This window comes from Littorina saxatilis, linkage group LG6 (assembly GCF_037325665.1).
Source record: "Littorina saxatilis isolate snail1 linkage group LG6, US_GU_Lsax_2.0, whole genome shotgun sequence".
Lineage (NCBI taxonomy): Eukaryota > Metazoa > Mollusca > Gastropoda > Littorinimorpha > Littorinidae > Littorina > Littorina saxatilis.
The window spans coordinates 47982348-48000886 of NC_090250.1; the positions used below are offsets into that span (position 1 = coordinate 47982348).

Sequence of the window (18539 nt, forward strand, 5' to 3'; positions counted from 1 at the left end):
GGGTCAAAATGAATTAAACGTGCAGAACATGACAATTTTATGTGGAATAAACAGGTAGAATAAACTATGAAAACGAGGTCAGCTTCCCATCCTGTCAATCTTAAACCCCAGTCACACTCAGACGCCGCTTCTTCTTCGATGGAAAAGTGTCCGAGAGCGTGACCAATCGTGGGCCAAACGTGGCAGGATCTCCATGAGCGTGGTTTGGTCGGGGTGGGATCTGCTAGGTCGGGAAGCTGCACGATCTCCCTGCGCTTTTTTTTAACTGCACAAAACAAGCGTGGCCGGGTCGTGGCGCAGTACAGTCGTAATGTAGTTTTTTGTTTTTAAAAAAAATAAATTTGCCATATATATATGCTCGATTTTGACGGGCGATATGCCCCGATTTGATAACTTTATCAGATCGGCGTGATCGGCATGGTCGTCGTAAGGACGTAGAGCTGTGTGACGGGGGCCTTAATATGATAACGGCATATTTCTGTACTTTATGAGGCAAGCCTGAAAATGGCATATAACCGATTTTTGTATTGACAATAAAATGAAGTGTAGTTGTATGCTAGACCTGGCTGTTTACCTCATTATATACTTTGTGGTTGGCTTTGTGATGTTGCAGAGGGCGATATGACGTCATTGTCCCACATCGTCAGAACGAATCCGGCTTGTGATTCAGCATCTCTGCCACCCGCATTACAGCTGCACGTGAGTTGTCTTCCCTTTTATTAGACTAAGCACTTATTGTTTACCATACTCATGTGTATACTTGCTGAATTATGAGAAAAACAATAAAACAGCAGAAGACAAATAGAAATGCAATAAATATGGAGTAAACACGTGCTCCGGCGTTATCTGCATACAAATCTAACATTGTTATACCTGATCCGTCCTATATCTTGCAACTTGGTTGTTGGTTGAATCATAATCCTTGACAAAAATTAAAGAAGGGTAAATATAGACAACACATACACCAGATTTATTCTTCCTCAATGCAGTTCCAGCCAAGAGCTCATCACAATAAGCAACAGTAAGATTTCGTAATTGGTTGTGAAATAATGCGATAACCTTTTTCCGGGCTCTTAGCAGGTACAGTTTGCACGAAATTGTCAATGTTAACTTAAAATGTTACCTTTTGTGCCAGTGCCGGATGTACCATGATGACGTCATCACGGGTAGTCTGTGCGCGCCGCTCTGTGACGAGGGTCAGCTGTGTGACGTCACAAGTTTTCTTGGCAGCGGCCATAAAGAGGTCATGGTCACCCAGTGTCCCACCTTCTGTAGTGAAGGTCAAAATGTCAAGGCCATTCTCAAGCATGACGAATTCTCGGCCAGCCCGGAGGGTTACGACACAGAATACAGTCGGATGAACAACACCCATTCCCGTGGTAACGCTTCTTTTCAGAGGGAGAAACTGCGCGCGCTGCTGTCGCTTCATCTTCCATCAAAAGACGTTGCGGAGTTTCTGGAGAGTTCTTTGCAGGCAATAGATCCCCAGTACAACCTTTCTGCCAACGAGACGTTACCCGTGTCTGTGTACAACAGCCTGGTGTTGCTGTTTCGTCAGAAGGAGTACGTGTTGTTGGAGGCGTACAGACACAAGGGCGTGTTCCCCACATTGTACGGCACGTGCGGTCCGCTCTACTTAGTGGAGTACTGTCACCCCCTGCTCGCCGCTGTCACGTCGCCACGGCAACACGAAAATACCTTATCATGGATTCCTGACAGTGTACATCGTGGTGATACAAGCACAATGTCGAAGCTTCATCGTGAACACACCTTTGTCTCGAGCCATGCACCTCCAACAAACGATGCAACTCATGGAGATGCCAAGAAGGGTTCTGAATCTCATGTTGACACACGTTTTAACAATGCAGTGACCGAGGATGATATTAGTGACTCAAAGGAAACCAGTCCTTCTGCTTCGTTTATTAGTGTTGTGTTTTCGAGACTTTCCTCACATTACAACACCGTGATTACAATATCTGGCATTCGAAACGCGATCTCTGTCGGAAGTGAACTGTTATATAAAAAGTATGTAAGTCGGAGAGACATTCTCAACAAAATGCGAACACCAGACACAGAAAACTCTAAGAGGATTGTAGTGAACCCAGCAACGTACAGTAAAAAGGAGTCCACCGGGCTGTCCAGCTGGAAGCAGCGAGCGAGCACCGCCCTCGCCATCCTCCGCTTTCTGCAACACGTGGAACACCTCCACACCCTCCCCACACACCCCTTACTGTGTGACCCCAAGCTGGAACACTTCGCCGTCAGTGCACGTGACACGCGTCTGAGGCTGATCGACGCTGACCTCATTCTCTTTGAGGCTGAGCGAGACTTCCGGGATGTGGACACTGGCGCATGCGCGGAGCACCGAGACTGCAGTGACGTCATGTGCAGAGGCTGGTGCAACACGACCACAGGCAGGTGCGAGCGGCTGCTGACCAACAACAATTTACAGGTGAATGATTGCTCTGCCTGCCGCTCTTTCTTTCCTTGTTTCTGTCTGTCTTTGTATCTCTCTATCTTCCTCCCTCTCTGCGTGCATACGTGTGTATATGCTTGTGTGCATACGTGCGTGCGTGTGTATGTGTGTGTGTGTGTGTGTGTGTGTGTGTGTGTGTGTGTGAAGAAACTCTTGCGTGTATTTTCCCGTTTGGTTGAGCGACAACTCCAGACCTCTCAAGCCTAATTACAGCACAGCGAATGTCCCTTTAACGTTTAAAGGTTCAATTTGCCACAACACTTTTTCAAAAAATGGCTCGTTGGGTGTACTGTCTTCAAAATATTTTGATTGAAAGATACGCTGCTGCGACATACGCACAGTGACCCCTCTCCTGATACACAACACTTCTGGCTTACCATTCTTTACTTTAAATGCAAAACCACATACCCACCACGCTTTCTACGTCGAAAAATACTTTCTTGAAATAGTTTCTGAGCTGATAGTACACTTGCCTTTGGAAACAAGCTAGAACAGAAGAAATATGCGGCTTACATACCCTGTCTGTATCCTCATTACAGTGTCCCGCGATACGGAGGTTTGGGAATCTGAATATGTTTATACGTATTCAATGTAAACAGAGCGTGAATAGTTGTTGTTACATCGGACTTGGTTCTGTACTGATGATTGTGTTATACCTCACCATCACAAGTGGATGAAATACTATCTATTATGATAGCCTTCTGCTCACCATAGAATGCACTCAGAAAGAAGGAAGGAAAGAAGACAAACAAGTCGCGTAAGGCGAAAATACAATATTTAGTCAAGTAGCTGTCGAACTCACAGAATGAAACTGAACGCAACGCAACGCAGCAAGACCGTATACTCGTAGCATCGTCACTCCACCGCCCGTGGCAAAGGCAGTGCTCGTGGAATTGACAAGAAGAGCGGGGTATTCGTTGCGCTGAGAAGGATAGCACGCTTTTCTGTACCTCTCTTCGTTTTAACTTTCTGAGCGTGTTTTTAATCCAAACATATCATATTTATATATTTTTGGAATCAGGAACCGACAAGGAATAAGATGAAAGTGTTTTTAAATTGATTTCGAAAAAAAAAATTTGATAATAATTTTTATATATTTAATTTTCAGAGCTTGTTTTTAATCCGAATATAACATATTTATATGTTTTTGGAATCAGCAAATGATGGAGAATAAGATAAACGTAAATTTGGATCGTTTTATAAATTTTTATTTTTTTTTTACAATTTTCAGATTTTTAATGACCAAAGTCATTAATTAATTTTTAAGCCACCAAGCTGAAATGCAATACCGAACCCCGGGCTTCGTCGAAGAGTACTTGACCAAAATTTCAACCAATTTGGTTGAAAAATGAGGGCGTGACAGTGCCGCCTCAACTTTCACGAAAAGCCGGATATGACGTCATCAAAGACATTTATCAAAAAAATGAAAAAAACGTTCGGGGATTTCATACCCAGGAACTCTCATGTCAAATTTCATAAAGATCGGTCCAGTAGTTTAGTCTGAATCGCTCTACACACACACACACACAGACAGACGCACATACACCACGACCCTCGTTTCGATTCCCCCTCGATGTTAAAATATTTAGTCAAAACTTGACTAAATATAAAAAGCAACAAAAAAAAAACAAAACAAAAGAAACTGACAACATGATTTGCACGTTTTGGGGCAGTTTGAGCGTGCAGTCGTAAGTTAAATAATTTACAGCAGAATAAAGAAATTGCCCAGACACTTTTGCGAAACAGACTTGTATTAATTGGCGGCTGTTGTCATTTAAAGCTTTTCTGTCTGCGGGTATTTTTAAAAGGTGTTTTTAATCATTCTGAGCCTCAGATTAGCAGGCTAATGAGGTCAACGTCAACCACGTATCTGGGAATAACATTTTAGTTTTCCACAGCCTCTATTCGTCAACGTTATAAAACAGGATGTTGACCACAAGCACTTAGTCCTGCAAAGGTTTCTTGCTTCGTAAGTAGTCTGAAAGTCAACCCCAAAGCGAAAAAACATAAATTTGGTTGGGATTTGCGGAGAGATGTGTGAGTTTGGGTGTTTCAATCGTCATATAATATTACAGGAGGCAGATTTTGTACGAAGAGTAGACTATGATGGCACGTATTTATTCTTTGGATCTGTATTTGTTTGGTTTACAAATGTTTTTATTCTGTTTTGAGACCAATTTATATGCACAGCAAACTCACTTGGGGCAACACAACAATCTTTGCTTTCAATATGTGCGGCCTTGTATTTATATTTGAACAGGAATCACTTAAATATATAGGTGCTGTGAAGATCAGAATAATAACACTATTCTCGAGAAAATAAAGTGTCGAATCGGAACATACTGATTTACGTATCTGTGTTGTTGTTGTTGTTGTTGCTGTTGTCTGATATTGGTAACATACACCTTTTCCCGTCGCAAACTTTGTATCGTATCAATCTCCAGTTCTAAGGTGTCAATCGGGATGGCCAATTCAGCAAAGACCTCAGCCCTGAGCAAAGCCGTTAGTGCGGATTGGGTGAGAAATATGACTCAACATGACTGGCCTAAGCACAGATAAGCGGCAGAAAGTCCAAGGGCTTTGCTGATTAATGCCCTTGCTTCGCACGCTTGTCAAGGTTTTGAAATTGATAAAACTGAGGGCTTTGCAGGAGCTTTTCATGTGTAAGAAGGCGTCCCGTACATCTCAAGGGATTGTTAACATATATCTTTGCAACCTGCATACACCCCTTCCCCCAACAAACAAAAAGCAAACAAAACATAAACAAAAACTATCAACAACAAAAACCGACAACAAGAACTATTTCAAACTTGACTAAATGTAAAAGCACACCTCAAAACAAAAGAAAGAGACAAACCCACCCAAAACAACTAAACATGGGATCAAGGATCGAATAATGCAACTATCTGTGTTTTTGTATTTAGTCAAGTTTTGACTAAATATTTTAACATCGAGGGGGAATCGAAACGAGGGTCGTGGTGTATGTGCGTGTGTGTGTCTGTCTGTCTGTGTGTGTGTGTAGAGCGATTCAGACTAAACTACTGGACCGATCTTTATGAAATTTGACATGAGAGTTCCTGGGTATGAAATCCCCGAACGTTTTTTTCATTTTTTTGATAAATGTCTTTGATGACGTCATATCCGGCTTTTCGTGAAAGTTGAGGCGGCACTGTCACGCCCTCATTTTTCAACCAAATTGGTTGAAATTTTGGTCAAGTAATCTTCGACGAAGCCCGGACTTCGGTATTGCATTTCAGCTTGGTGGCTTAAAAATTAATTAATGACTTTGGTCATTAAAAATCTGAAAATTGTAAAAAAAAATAAAAATTTATAAAACGATCCAAATTTACGTTTATCTTATTCTCCATCATTTGCTGATTCCAAAAACATATAAATATGTTATATTCGGATTAAAAACAAGCTCTGAAAATTAAATATATAACAAGAAGGGCAAAGCCCATACGACTCACATGCTTGACCTTGACATGGTCAAATAACTAAACCTAGCAATGACATCATACACTAAGAACTGCTTTACACATTTTTCCTACCAAAATACATGTGACCTTGACCCAAGGTCAAGGTCATCCAAGGTCATGCAACACAAAGCTGTTAATTCAAAACATAGGAAGTACAATGGTGCTTATTGGCTCTTTCTACCATGAGATATGGTCACTTTTAGTGGTTCACTACCTTATTTTGGTCACATTTCATAAGGGTCAAAGTGACCTTGACCTTGATCATATGTGACCAAATGTGTCTCATGATGAAAGCATAACATGTGCCCCACTTAATTTTTAAGTTTGAAACAGTTATCTTCCATAGTTCAGGGTCAAGGTCACTTCAAAATATGTATACAATCCAACTTTGAAGAGCTCCTGTGACCTTGACCTTGAAGCAAGGTAAACCAAACTGGTATCAAAAGATGGGGCTTACTTTGCCCTATATATCATATATAGGTGAGGTATTGAATCTCAAAAACTTCAGAGAAAATGGGAAAAATGTGAAAAATAGCTGTTTTTTAGACAACATTTATGGCCCCTGCGACCTTGACCTTGAAGCAAGGTCAAGATGCTATGTATGTTTTTTGGGGCCTTGTCATCATACACCATCTTGCCAAATTTGGTACTGATAGACTGAATAGTGTCCAAGAAATATCCAACGTTAAAGTTTTCCGGACGGACGGACGGACGTCCGGACGGACGGACGGACGACTCGGGTGAGTACATAGACTCACTTTTGCTTCGCATGTGAGTCAAAAATTATTATCAAAATTAAATTGTCCAAATCAATTTAAAAACACTTTCATCTTATTCCTTGTCGGTTCCTGATTCCAAAAACATATAGATATGATATGTTTGGATTAAAAACACGCTCAGAAAGTTAAAACAAAGAGAGGTACAGAAAAGCGTGCTATCGTTCTCAGCGCAACTACTACCCCGCTCTTCTTGTCAATTTCACTGCCTTTGCTGTGAGCGGTGGACTGACGATGCTACGAGTGTACCACACCGTATACCGTGGTTGCATTAGAAAAACGCAGCCGCCGGTTTTGGTTGCGCACTTCCGCCGTTTAACTAAGACACGCGACGTAAGTATCTCCACAAAATCACCTGTAACTTCTCACACATGACATATCATCACAGAAACATCGATTGTACTTTGGCCTAAGATGTTGCTGCATCAAACGATCGATCTGTTTCATTGCTTTAATGTGCTTGTGAACGTTGTGCTTCAATTATTTACACCTTTTTATGCGTATTCTGTGCAAGTTTTGACTTTCCACAGTCACGACGGACATTTAAGAGCATGATAATGATCACACACTATTGTGCTGTAATCAATGGCCATTCCTTGACATCTCGGTCAAATAATAAGTTTTAAAGTGGAGCAGAAGCGTCATATTTTATGAATCTGTGAGGACACCCCAAGATTTTTCGGTTGCACACTTCCGCCGTCTCTTTTTTGTTGCGGTTGCACACCGCCGTCGCAAGTGGTTGCACACCGCCGCCACTGTTTTAAAGAAAGAAACAGGACTTTATTTGTGTCTGTCTCTAGGCATGTTCCATACAGGTCTGGAAAATCATAAATCTTCTGGTGTATACTAATTTGGTAATATATTAAATTAAATAGCCTCTCTCTCTCTCTCTCTTTCTCTCTCTCTCTCTCACTCACTCTCTCTCTCTCTCTCTCTCTCTGTCTCTCTCTCTCTCTCTCTCTCTCTCTCTCTCTCTCTTATGTGGTTTTTTTTTGTTTGTTATTGTCATTACTCACTGTGACACCAACATTCTGTTGTGATATGGCAATAGATGCCAAAACCACGGTTACATCGGGGGAGAGGATTTCAGATTCTACTCAACACAACGCAACACAATACAACCAACGCTCAACCACTAGTCTACTGAGATAACAATAATATAGTAAGGTAGAGTGAGATGATCACAACGAAAAGACTATTTCATTTCACTCATTAAGATACATGGATTGGTACAAACCTGATATCGAAAAATAAATATGGGATATAATCCATGCAGCTTCATGACTGCATGGCTAAACCAAATGGGCTACCCAGGAGCTGTTTTTTTGTGTGTATGTGTGTGTGTGTGATCTTTTGTCCCTGGCTTGTTTTTTGTTTGTGGTTTTTATAATGAAAGAATGTGCTCCTTTCAGGTGATGGAGTTCAAGTGCTACTACTGTTCGGACCTTTTTTCAAGACTAACGGAAGTAGTACGTCATATTGAAGCGGAGCATAGTGGTGATCCATTAAAATTTCGAAAGTTGGTACTCGATGAAGCAACGGGAAAGAGAAAGTTCGTGTCAAAAGATTTCCGGTTGACACCCGCAGAGATTAATAAAGCTGGCCAGGAGATAGAGGTGAACGATGGCAGTGGTAAGATCACAATCAAAAACAAAACGTTTGTGGATCCGTCAAACAGTGAGAGTGTAGATCAGTCGCAAAGTGAGTGTGAAGCTAGCAAACCTGAGGGTCTTGATGCTGAAATAAACCGACTGCTGGAAATTCTACCAAATGCTGCCCAACGATTAAAGGAGCAAGGACTTTTGTCAACATGGCTTCTACTGCATGAATTGATATGTGAAGGAACATTTCCGCTAAACAACATTTCTTTCCTGTTATTCTTGGATGTGGTGCGCTTTTACAGTGAAGAAAACACAAGTTCTATGAGATACAGGGAGGAGACGAAACTATTCTGGCGAACTGGGTACCACCTTTTCCACGGAAAATTTATCCGGTTCATGGGCGGTCCTAAGAACCAGGGTCAAGTTGTGGACGGCTCGGAGACACTCGGTGTTTGCAGGTCATCATGCGCAAAAATAAACTTTGCAATACCTAGCCTCAACCATCTAGAAACAGATGAAATTCAGCATGAAACATTGAAGCCAGGAATACTGCACGACACGATTAGCATTTTGTCTGAGACGCCAAAAGTTGTGAAAGTGGCATTTGACGCCAAGAAAATCAACTCATCCCTAAGTCAAGACCAAGGCGATATCGACCTCTTTGGTCATGAGCAATCTCCAACACTCATGGAAAGACGAGACAGGTTAGTCAAAGAATTGGACTCGCTGGAAGAGATGTTGATGAAAGTAGACACACACCAGCTCTCTCCAACAGATCTTCATGCTGCAGTGCTTGTTTCTTTTCATCACCTATCACAAATAAAGACAAAGTCTACATTATTAAAATTACAACACTTTACTATTTACTCAAGAAAGTACACCAAAAGGTTATGAAATCATCGTCTCCAGTGACTTTTCACCAACAGCTGGCGCAATTTGATTATACCATGTACCTTCCGGGAAAGAAAGCAAGTTTTGTTGTATTGTGTACCAAACAAAGCAATTATTTTAAATTTCCGCACTGCAAAACTTTCCCCTTCTCTTTGTAAAATATTTTGAGCCTATCTATGTTTTATGTCTTAAGACGGCTCTGTGTGGTCAGTTAGACGTTAAACAATGTGAAGAAACTCTATTTTATAAGCGAAGTAGAAAAAAAAAGCGGCGGCGGTGTGCACCCGAAGCAAAACTTCAACGGCGGCAGTGTGCAACCGACTGTGGCGGAAGTGTGCAACCGAAAATTCGTGGTGTGTCCTCACAGATTCATGAAATATGACGCTTCTGTTCCACTTTAAAACTTAATATTTGACCCCGATGTCAAGGAATTGCCATTGATTACAGCACAATAGTGTGTGATCATTATCATGCTCTTAAATGTCCGTAGTGACTGTGGAAAGTCAAAACTTGCACAGAATACGCATAAAAAGGTGTAAATAATTGAAGCACAACGTTCACAAGCACATTAAAGCATTGAAACAGATCGATCGTTCGATGCAGCAACATCTTAGGCCAAAGTACAATCGATGTTTCTGTGATGATATGTCATGTGTGAGAAGTTACAGGTGATTTTGTGGAGATACTTACGTCGCGTGTCTTAGTTAAACGGCGGAAGTGCGCAACCAAAACCGGCGGCTGCGTTTTTCTAATGCAACCACGGTATACGGTGTGTGTACGGTCTTGCTGAAAAATGGCATTGCGTTCAGTTTCATTCTGTGAGTTCGACAGCTACTTGACTAAATATTGTATTTTCGCCTTACGCGACTTGTTTCTTTTGTTTTAATTGTTAATGCGTTAATTTGGTTCCCTCTGACTAGAGTCGTATTGATACTTCAAACGGAATGAGCAAAATGTTGGTAACAGGTCATGATAACAGGGACGTGACCTCTCTGACCATAGAAAAACTGTTTGATTTTTTAAATATGAGATACAGGAGGAGAGGCTGGGCCTTTAAAGATACGTTTGCTTCTCGTGTTAACCGTCTTGTAAATTCCCATAGTGGACGTCTAGACTTGTACATGGGATAAGAGCATCTTTCTATATTATTTTACATAGGCATGTAAGCTCAGCAGCCTGGCTGCTTTTTTAGCAGAGCGGGACATTGTTTTCTGAATTAATTACGTAAGCGACACATTAATTCAGCAAACACAGAAAAAAGCCAGGTTGTTGATTATTGTGTGTACCTGTCCAAATGGATCATCTTATCCCTAGCCTTTTATTATGATAGCCCAGGCACAAATGTGATGGTTCGTGTCAACGTTTACGCCACAAGAAAGGAGTTGCTCTTCAAGCTAGAGATTAGGCGCAAGAGAGGCCCTGTAAAGCAACACGTGATTAAGTAGCGCGCTCTGCAGCCAAGATTTGAATTGCCCAGCGTCTTGCTCTAAATGTCGCTCGGCGGCTTAACTTATGCCCACATTGAAGAAAACAATTCACCTATGTGAACCGGAGTTAGTGTTTTTTGTGTGCCTGAAAGTATAAACAAACAAACAAATATTTTTTCCCCAATTTTTTTCTCAGTAAAATATATTTAGAGCAGTTAGTATAGAAAGAACTCCTCGACCTAGGGGGGCCCCAAGACACTCGATATAAAGCACGGGGAAGAAGAAGAAAAAAGAAGAAGAAAACAAAACTTGACTAAATGTAAAAAGAACAACTCGGTCGAAGTTTTTTTTATGTACCTGTATTGATTACTAGATGAATACCCGCTTCGCCGGGAAGAAGTTGAGCCGAATACAGCCGGCGCACCGCACGAAGGAAGGGAGATAAACGCGCTAAACACTGGAGAAGAGTAATACCCGGCTTCGCCGGGACAGTGACCTTCTAAAAATAGTATTACGGGAATATGGATTGAGCGTTGTCGACAGTGACCTTCTAAAAATAGAAATGGGAATATGGATTGACGCCACACGAAGGAAGGGAGATAAACGCTGAAAACACTGGAGAAGATAAGGAAGAGTTACTGGTAGTGGATCCAGACAAAAAAACACAATATCGGTTCAGCGCTGCGCGCTGAGAGCACGTGTTGAAATATCTCATCGACCAGGTTGTGTCCCGGGTGTACCTGAATATGGCCACCAAATTTGAAACAGATCTATCGAGAACCTTGGCCGCGCATCGCGAACAGACACACAGACATACAGACACAAGTCGTATATATATGATTTATAGATTATGTTCTGGCGCCTTTCTTTCGGAACATCCCAATATTTGTTTAACGTGAATTCACGACTGAGTAAAATCATTCCACCGCCATGCCATTGTCTGTCTTAGCGAATGTACCCACCAATAAACTCACAAACAAAAGAACTCCGCAAGTGTTAAGTTGAAAAAAATTACTACAATTTAGCATCCGCTATCTTAACTTGTACCTATTCTCATTTTTGCAAAACAACAAACAAACTCCATGACATGAGTAAATCGCTGTCGATCTGACAAGGCATTTTTGTGGAATAAGAGAATCACTCAAGTTGGAAACATGTATACCAGCTCGTATTGCCTGGCGTTATGTTTTGTAGAATTAGTTTTGACATAGATGTCAGTTACTAAATTAATTCAGGAGAAACTCCCACTCTGCACAGCCGATAGATTGAACAGGGGCGGATTAGGGGGTGGTTACAGGGGTTCCGGCACCCCCCCCCTCCCCCCTCGGCTGGAAAAAAAATTCTGTCTGTGAATTTTGTTCTTGTTTCTGGCTGTAAAGCCGGGGGAATAGGTAATTGTTTAATCAGTATCATTTTTGTACAGTTTTAACTGCCAATCCTATGCGACATGTCTTCCTTCTAACCATACTATATGATGTCGGGAGCAGATATCAGTGAAGATAAATTGCCATTTTTTAATACTAACTTTAAAAGAAATAATGAGTGGCTGCTGACACCAGTTGATCATGTTTAAAATCAAGGATAAGCCACAAATTGTTTATAAAATAGCTAAAATTCTTCAGCTTCAGGAGCCCCCCTCCCCAGACCTCCCAACGGGGCGTTGCCCCTGGATCCCAGGTAGTAACCCCCCCCCCCCCCACCCTTCAGGTTTAACTGCTCCGCCCCTGTTGCATGACGGTTTACCTGGTAAGAAATGTATACTTTAAGCAGTTACACATATATGTCAGGGCCGGACCAAATGAGTTGTAAGGGGGGGGGGGGGGGGGGGTTCCTCCTTTTTGGGGGGGGGCAAATCAGCGAAGGTGGGGGGGGAGGGGGTACCTTTTTCTCATCGGATTTCACATTGAATAAAATTTGTTAGAGACACACACAAAATTTATTTAAAAAAAAACAAACAAAAAAACACTCAAAGCAAGGTACATGCTTTTTCCAGAGGTGGGGTTCCGGAACCCCTGGAACCCCCCCCCTGGGTCCGGCCCTGTATGTTAACATAATTTTCTTGTTTCGTTGACCAGAAGCATTAACATTTATTTAATGAGACACGAAACCAACTGAACAAACCAAGACGTCTCTTCTTGACCCTCGTTTAATGTGAATCTTTGTCATCAAAAGCGAACGGAAGTTCAAGAAGATGCCATGATGTGAATAATGGCGACAATTAAAAACAAAATATGTCACTCCTTCTGCATGTCTCCCGAGAACCTGACAAATAATTTCAAGAACAAATTCAGGCCCTTCAATCAGGAGTGGGCTTATGATATGCTGGGTGATCTTAGAATAACCCTTTTTAGCGGATGAGCGTATGATACGAAGAGCGGGGCACGAGGTGAGTGTCTGCAGAAAAAATGTAATAACTCCTAAAATACTAATTATCCTGCAACCATATTACAGTTGTCAAAACCCGAAATGTAGCGCTACTTATTCACGTTGCTCTTTTTACAAAAAAATGCGTATCTATTGAATAACTATCCAAAACACAAGGCAGGTCGCTGATTTGTGGTCGGGTGCTCTTATGAAATACCCCCCTGTGCGCTTATGATAGCTTGATTTTCGGATCGGATGCGCTTATGACTGGTTTCGCTGCGCTGCTTAGTTCCCACTTTCTTGCTACCTTGCTACTAAAACGTATACACATTATTTTATTTAGCCCTTTGCCGCGACAAGGTTTGCCAATACCGGCACTTGTCTAGACAGTGACGTCATTCATAGATGACGCCAATCATAAATGACTTTTGTCAAGGGAACTTATGCTTTCAAGTGTTGCTGCTTCCAGTGACAGGAAGGTATAGAGATATAGAGAATACTACATGGCTTGCTGTGTCGTACCAGATTTACACGAGTTGTTTTTTAAAATATTGAACTGCGAGCGAAAGCGAGCTGTTCACTATTTGAAAAAGCAACGAGTGTAAATCTGGTACGACACAGCAAGCCATGTAGTATTCTGTTTATCCTACATACTGTACTTACGTGTATTTTACTGAAAATGTCTTGCAGACGAGGCACCTAAATTGAAGACGCTTGTTTTGGAACCTCGATCTCTTCTAAAGCCTCGTGCAATCTATTACGTCAAAGCAAAGAAACGTCACTCTGAAAGTGTGGCGTTACGTGTTAGTTCTAAAGATTCATCGAGGGTAATTAGCGAGCGCAATTTTTGTTTCTATAATGACGTTTGTCTCGGTGACTTTGGCATCATAAGCAGTGGAAAAACAGGTCCCTGCCAGACTTGCTTGACATGACCTCATTTACATGATATACACACGGGTGATTTGAACGATTATTATCTCACGGGTGTCTCTCTCACGTATGTAGGATAAAATATAGTTCTCTGCTTCACCAAATGTACGACCAATAGTGAGATGTTTTGTGTCTTTTTATACTTCCTACTAATACTGCCGACAAACTAGCCAGAATTGCACTATTGCGCCTAGACAGAAAAAGGGTTAGACAAAAATGCAGCCTCAATGACATCTCTCAATTATTTCACGCTCATTATCTAGATCCTAGCTAAAACACACACCACTTTCATAAAGGAATGTTGATTTGAAAACAAAAACACTAATAGGGTTTGAGATGCGTTCTGTTTGTAGATGGAGTATTCTGGGATCATGGACGGCAGTGGTATTGACCTGGACATATCTCAGGAGATTCAAGTGGAAACTACCCAGGCTGACCCAGGACCACCCCCAGCCAGCAGCACGCCTGCGAAGCCTGCGAAGAAGGACAGGGGGAAGACTCACCTGTGTACCGCTTGTGGAAACACCTACAAGCACTTGCCAAATCTCAGGCGACATATCAGGGCTACTCACGAAGAGGGTTTCCAGTGTTTCATCTGTAAAAAGGCGCTGGTTAGTCAAGTCGCGCTGGAGTCTCACTTGAACGGCCATGAAAAGAAGAAGCCATTCAGCTGTGCTGCCTGTAAGAAGACTTACCAGAGCAGGACCAGTCTTGCACAGCACTCCTGCAGCAGCAAACCGTCACAGAGCTTTCCGTGGGATGAATGCCCCAAAGTGTGCCCATCGAAGAAGGCTTTAACTCAGCACAGGCTGAAGCATGCACCAATGCCAGAGTTTCGGTGCCAGTTTTGTGGCGTGGAGTTCAAGTTCAGACAGGGAAGAGATCGTCATGTCAAAAGCAGATGCAGGGTTGCCCAGGAAACAAAAACATCTAAGGATTCTTATCCACCTTTGATGTTGCAACCGCTTTAAAGTTACTGTTCAGAACTTTGTGAAAAGGAAACAAACACTTGTTTGTTAGAGTTTAATTTTACTCCTTTTGGTTTTATGAAGACGCAAGATTAGTTTCATATTATTGATTTTAATAAAAGCATAGAAAACTGCAAAATATTAATTTCAATCTCTCTCTCTTTCTCTCTCATAAGTTTACTTTCTATACTTTCTAATATTAATTAACTGTAATTAAATTGTATGTACAGTCATTGAAGCCTTGTCTGAAGATATGTCCCGGTTATCATGAACTTTGTGAAAAGGAAATAAACACTTGTTTGTTAGAGTTTTAATTTTACTCCTTTTGGTTTTATGAAGACGCAAGATTAGTTTCATATCATTGGTTTTAATAAAAGCATAGAAAACTGCAAAATATTAATTTCAATCTCTCTCTCTCTCTCTCTCTCTCTCTCTCTCTCTCTCTCTCTCTCTCTCTCTCTCTCATAAGTTTACTTTCTATACTTTCTAATATTAATTAACTGTAATTAAATTGCATGTACAGTCATTGAAGCCTTGTCTGGTCATAATATGTCCCGGTTATCATGAACATTGTCTCACAACATAAAAAAGACATCATACTGTTTAGTCAGTACATTCGCATGTTACACATTTGCATGTCCTACACACACACGCATACACACACATTATTAATTAACTGTAATTAAATTGCATGTACAGTCATTGAAGCCTTGTCAGGTCATAATATATCCCGGTTATCATTAACATTGTCTCACAGCATAAAAAAGACATACTGTTTAGTCAGTACATTCGCATGTTACACATTTGCATGTCCTACACACACACACACACACACACACACACACACACACACACACACACACACACACACACACACACACACACTTAATCAGCTACTCCAGCTCAATCCCATGTCTGACATGAGAAAACACTTTGGTTTCGTCAACACGGAAGTACTGGCGAACACCGCGGTCTCCCCTGCTCGGTTCAGTAGGTCCTGACAGCCGGGAAGATTTCCGTTTCAGCCTCTTTTCGGAAGTTCTAGGCACTCCGTGTTAAGCTGAACAAAACAATACCGAAGCTTATGTGCTTCATGTGCTTCATGTTTATCAAGTGTGTGGGTTATGATTTCTTTGAAGATGGAGAACCCTTCTCCACAATGGTAACATCTATAATCCATGATCTGTAAAATGAGAACATTTAATTAAGATCATTCAGGTCATCAAGCAAAAAACTAGGCAGCGCAGCGAAAAACCAGTCATAAGCGCATCCGATCCGAAAAATCAAGCTATCATAAGCGCACAGGGGGTATTTCATAAGAGCACCCGACCACAAATCAGCGACCTGCCTTGTGTTTTGGATAGTTATTCAATAGATACGCATTTTTTTGTAAAAAGAGCAACGTGAATAAGTAGCGCTACATTTCGGGTTATGACAACTGTAATATGGTTGCAGGATAATTAGTATTTTAGGAGTTATTACATTTTTTCTGCAGACACTCACCTCGTGCCCCGCTCTTCGTATCATACGCTCATCCGCTAAAAAGGGTTATTCTAAGATCACCCAGCATATCATAAGCCCACTCCTGATTGAAGGGCCTGAAATTGTGTCTCCGTGACTTCGTCATTTCAGCTGTAGACCATTATTCGTAAGGTCACCACAAGGCTGTGCATGTATCGTTTGGTATCGTACCGGTCATTACGAGCAAAATAACATTCGACACACAGTCTGATTTGCTATTTCACAGTTTTAATTGAGTTCGACTAGAACACTAATGAGAAAATGTTTTGTTTCAGGGGATCTGCGAGAATGTGTTTCTTCGGCCTTCTCCGGAGTTCGGCCCTCTCTTCGTCGACATTCCGTCGACAGTGTATCATGACGTCACTAGAGTGCTGTGTCATTGTGCAACTGACGTTACATTAGTGGGCGACATACCCATGCAGAAACCTTCAGCTGCAGTGCGAGACAAACTGATGGAGGTTCTTGAACGATCGTTACTGTCTGATGAACAGGAACAGTTCACACAGAACATCGACAGCAGACGTGATGCTTTTCTTTTTCAAAGTTGCTGAAACTTTGTTTTTATTTAATTTTTAATTTTCTACAAAACTTTCACTGATCTTTCTAACAAGTGTTTCAGTTAAGACGCGTAATCCTATTTTGTCGTGTGTGCATTTCGGTCGCAACATAAAACGCTGATCAACAATGAACTTAAACGGGCCTCGCAGTTGATCGTGATCTTTGAAGAATGGAGGAGTTAATCCACACCCTCGTCGTTAATCATACATATATATCACAATAATGATGTGGCCCAACACCTGCGTTCTGTTCCCCCCAGACGGGCCAATAAATTATGGAACGTAGTACAACCATTCGCTGTCAGGTCTCATGTCGTAGCCATGAATTAGTGCTTTCAACAAAGCCGACAAGCATTTTGTTTCATGATATATTTTTCTTTCACTAGTAACATCATTTCACGTCTCAACCTTTGAAAAATGAGGCATGAATTGTTGTTCACGATGTGGTTGCTACTAAGTTGAGCGTGCGTGTGTGTGTGTGTGTGTGTGTGTGTGTGTGTGTGTGTTGGAAATGCAGTGACAGATTTCAAGTTATCTTTGGTAATTTATATCTCCTGGTTTCTTGTTTGAAAAAAAAACCCACACACACGCTATCGTATTTCTTGGAGAGTTTTTGATAAATAATCTAAGGAATGGTGACTGGAATGTATAGTAGTATCATCTGCAAACAACTCGCAGTTATTACGTATGCTAAGTGGTAAATCATTGACATAAATAGAGAACAATAATGGGCCTAAAACAGATCCCTGTGGGACCCCATATTTCAAAGTACTTTCATTTGAATATGATGCATTAGTAAATGTAATTTGTTTTCTATTTAAAAGAAAAGATTTAAGAATATTAATGGTGGTGCATTGCATGTCCACAAAAAGTGCTGCAGAAAATGTATTGGAAATTATGTTGGTTAGCCATTGATCAATCAGATTTATAAGAGCTGTATGACATGAGTGCTTTTTGCAAAAACCAGATTGTTTTGGATGGAATAAATTGTTTTATCAAAATGTGCTGGGGCATGTTTATATATATGTTTTTCCAATGGTTTTGAAAGTGGTGACAGGATTGAAATAGTTAGGCCTGTAATTAGAGGGATCAGAAGGATCACCTGATTTAAACAGAGGAACTACCCTAGCTTGCTTTTATGCTGTTGGAAAACAAGAGGTGGTAATGCATAAGTTATAAATGTATGTCAAGGTGTCTGTGATTACAGGAGCAGCTATTTTCAATATGTTACTGTCTATTCTATCTACACCACGGGTTCCTGTTTGTAGTGCAAAGTAAACTTCAGACACAGTCATGTGTTGTAGCGGCATGTCTCCCTGTATTCTCCTGGATTTACAATGATCTTTTAAGATATTCAAATCATTTTCTTGTGTTCTATCAATAGGAATAACGTTTTGCCCCACTGTAGAAAAATGTAAATTAAGTTTATCAGCGGAAATATTTTTCATGGCATTAGAGTGTGAATTAGGACGCTTGTTTGTTAATAAATTAATGGCTTTCCCAATTGATTTTGAATCTTGTTTAGATGACATTAGTTCAATGAAATAGT

The 18539-nt window shown here is 41.1% G+C and overlaps 1 protein-coding gene across 1 annotated transcript; it reads left to right on the forward strand.

Moving 5' to 3' along the window:
• The first annotated feature begins 356 nt into the window (after positions 1-356).
• LOC138968034 (uncharacterized) lies at positions 357-17251 on the forward strand. The gene is made up of 3 exons (XM_070340596.1): positions 357-699; positions 1136-2452; positions 16709-17251. The coding sequence occupies exons 1-3, from the start codon at positions 622-624 to the stop codon at positions 16982-16984; spliced, it is 1671 nt and encodes a 556-aa protein (XP_070196697.1). The 5' UTR covers positions 357-621; the 3' UTR covers positions 16985-17251.
• Positions 17252-18539: the final 1288 nt, after the last annotated feature.

Bases quoted from the DNA above. Each gene is read 5' to 3' on its own strand.
- LOC138968034 (XM_070340596.1), top strand. From the start codon at position 622: ATGACGTCATTGTCCCACATCGTCAGAACGAATCCGGCTTGTGATTCA. The intron at 700-1,135 runs GTGAGTTGTCTT...CTTTTGTGCCAG, and splicing joins CACCCGCATTACAGCTGCAC to TGCCGGATGTACCATGATGA. The intron at 2,453-16,708 runs GTGAATGATTGC...GTTTTGTTTCAG, and splicing joins TGACCAACAACAATTTACAG to GGGATCTGCGAGAATGTGTT.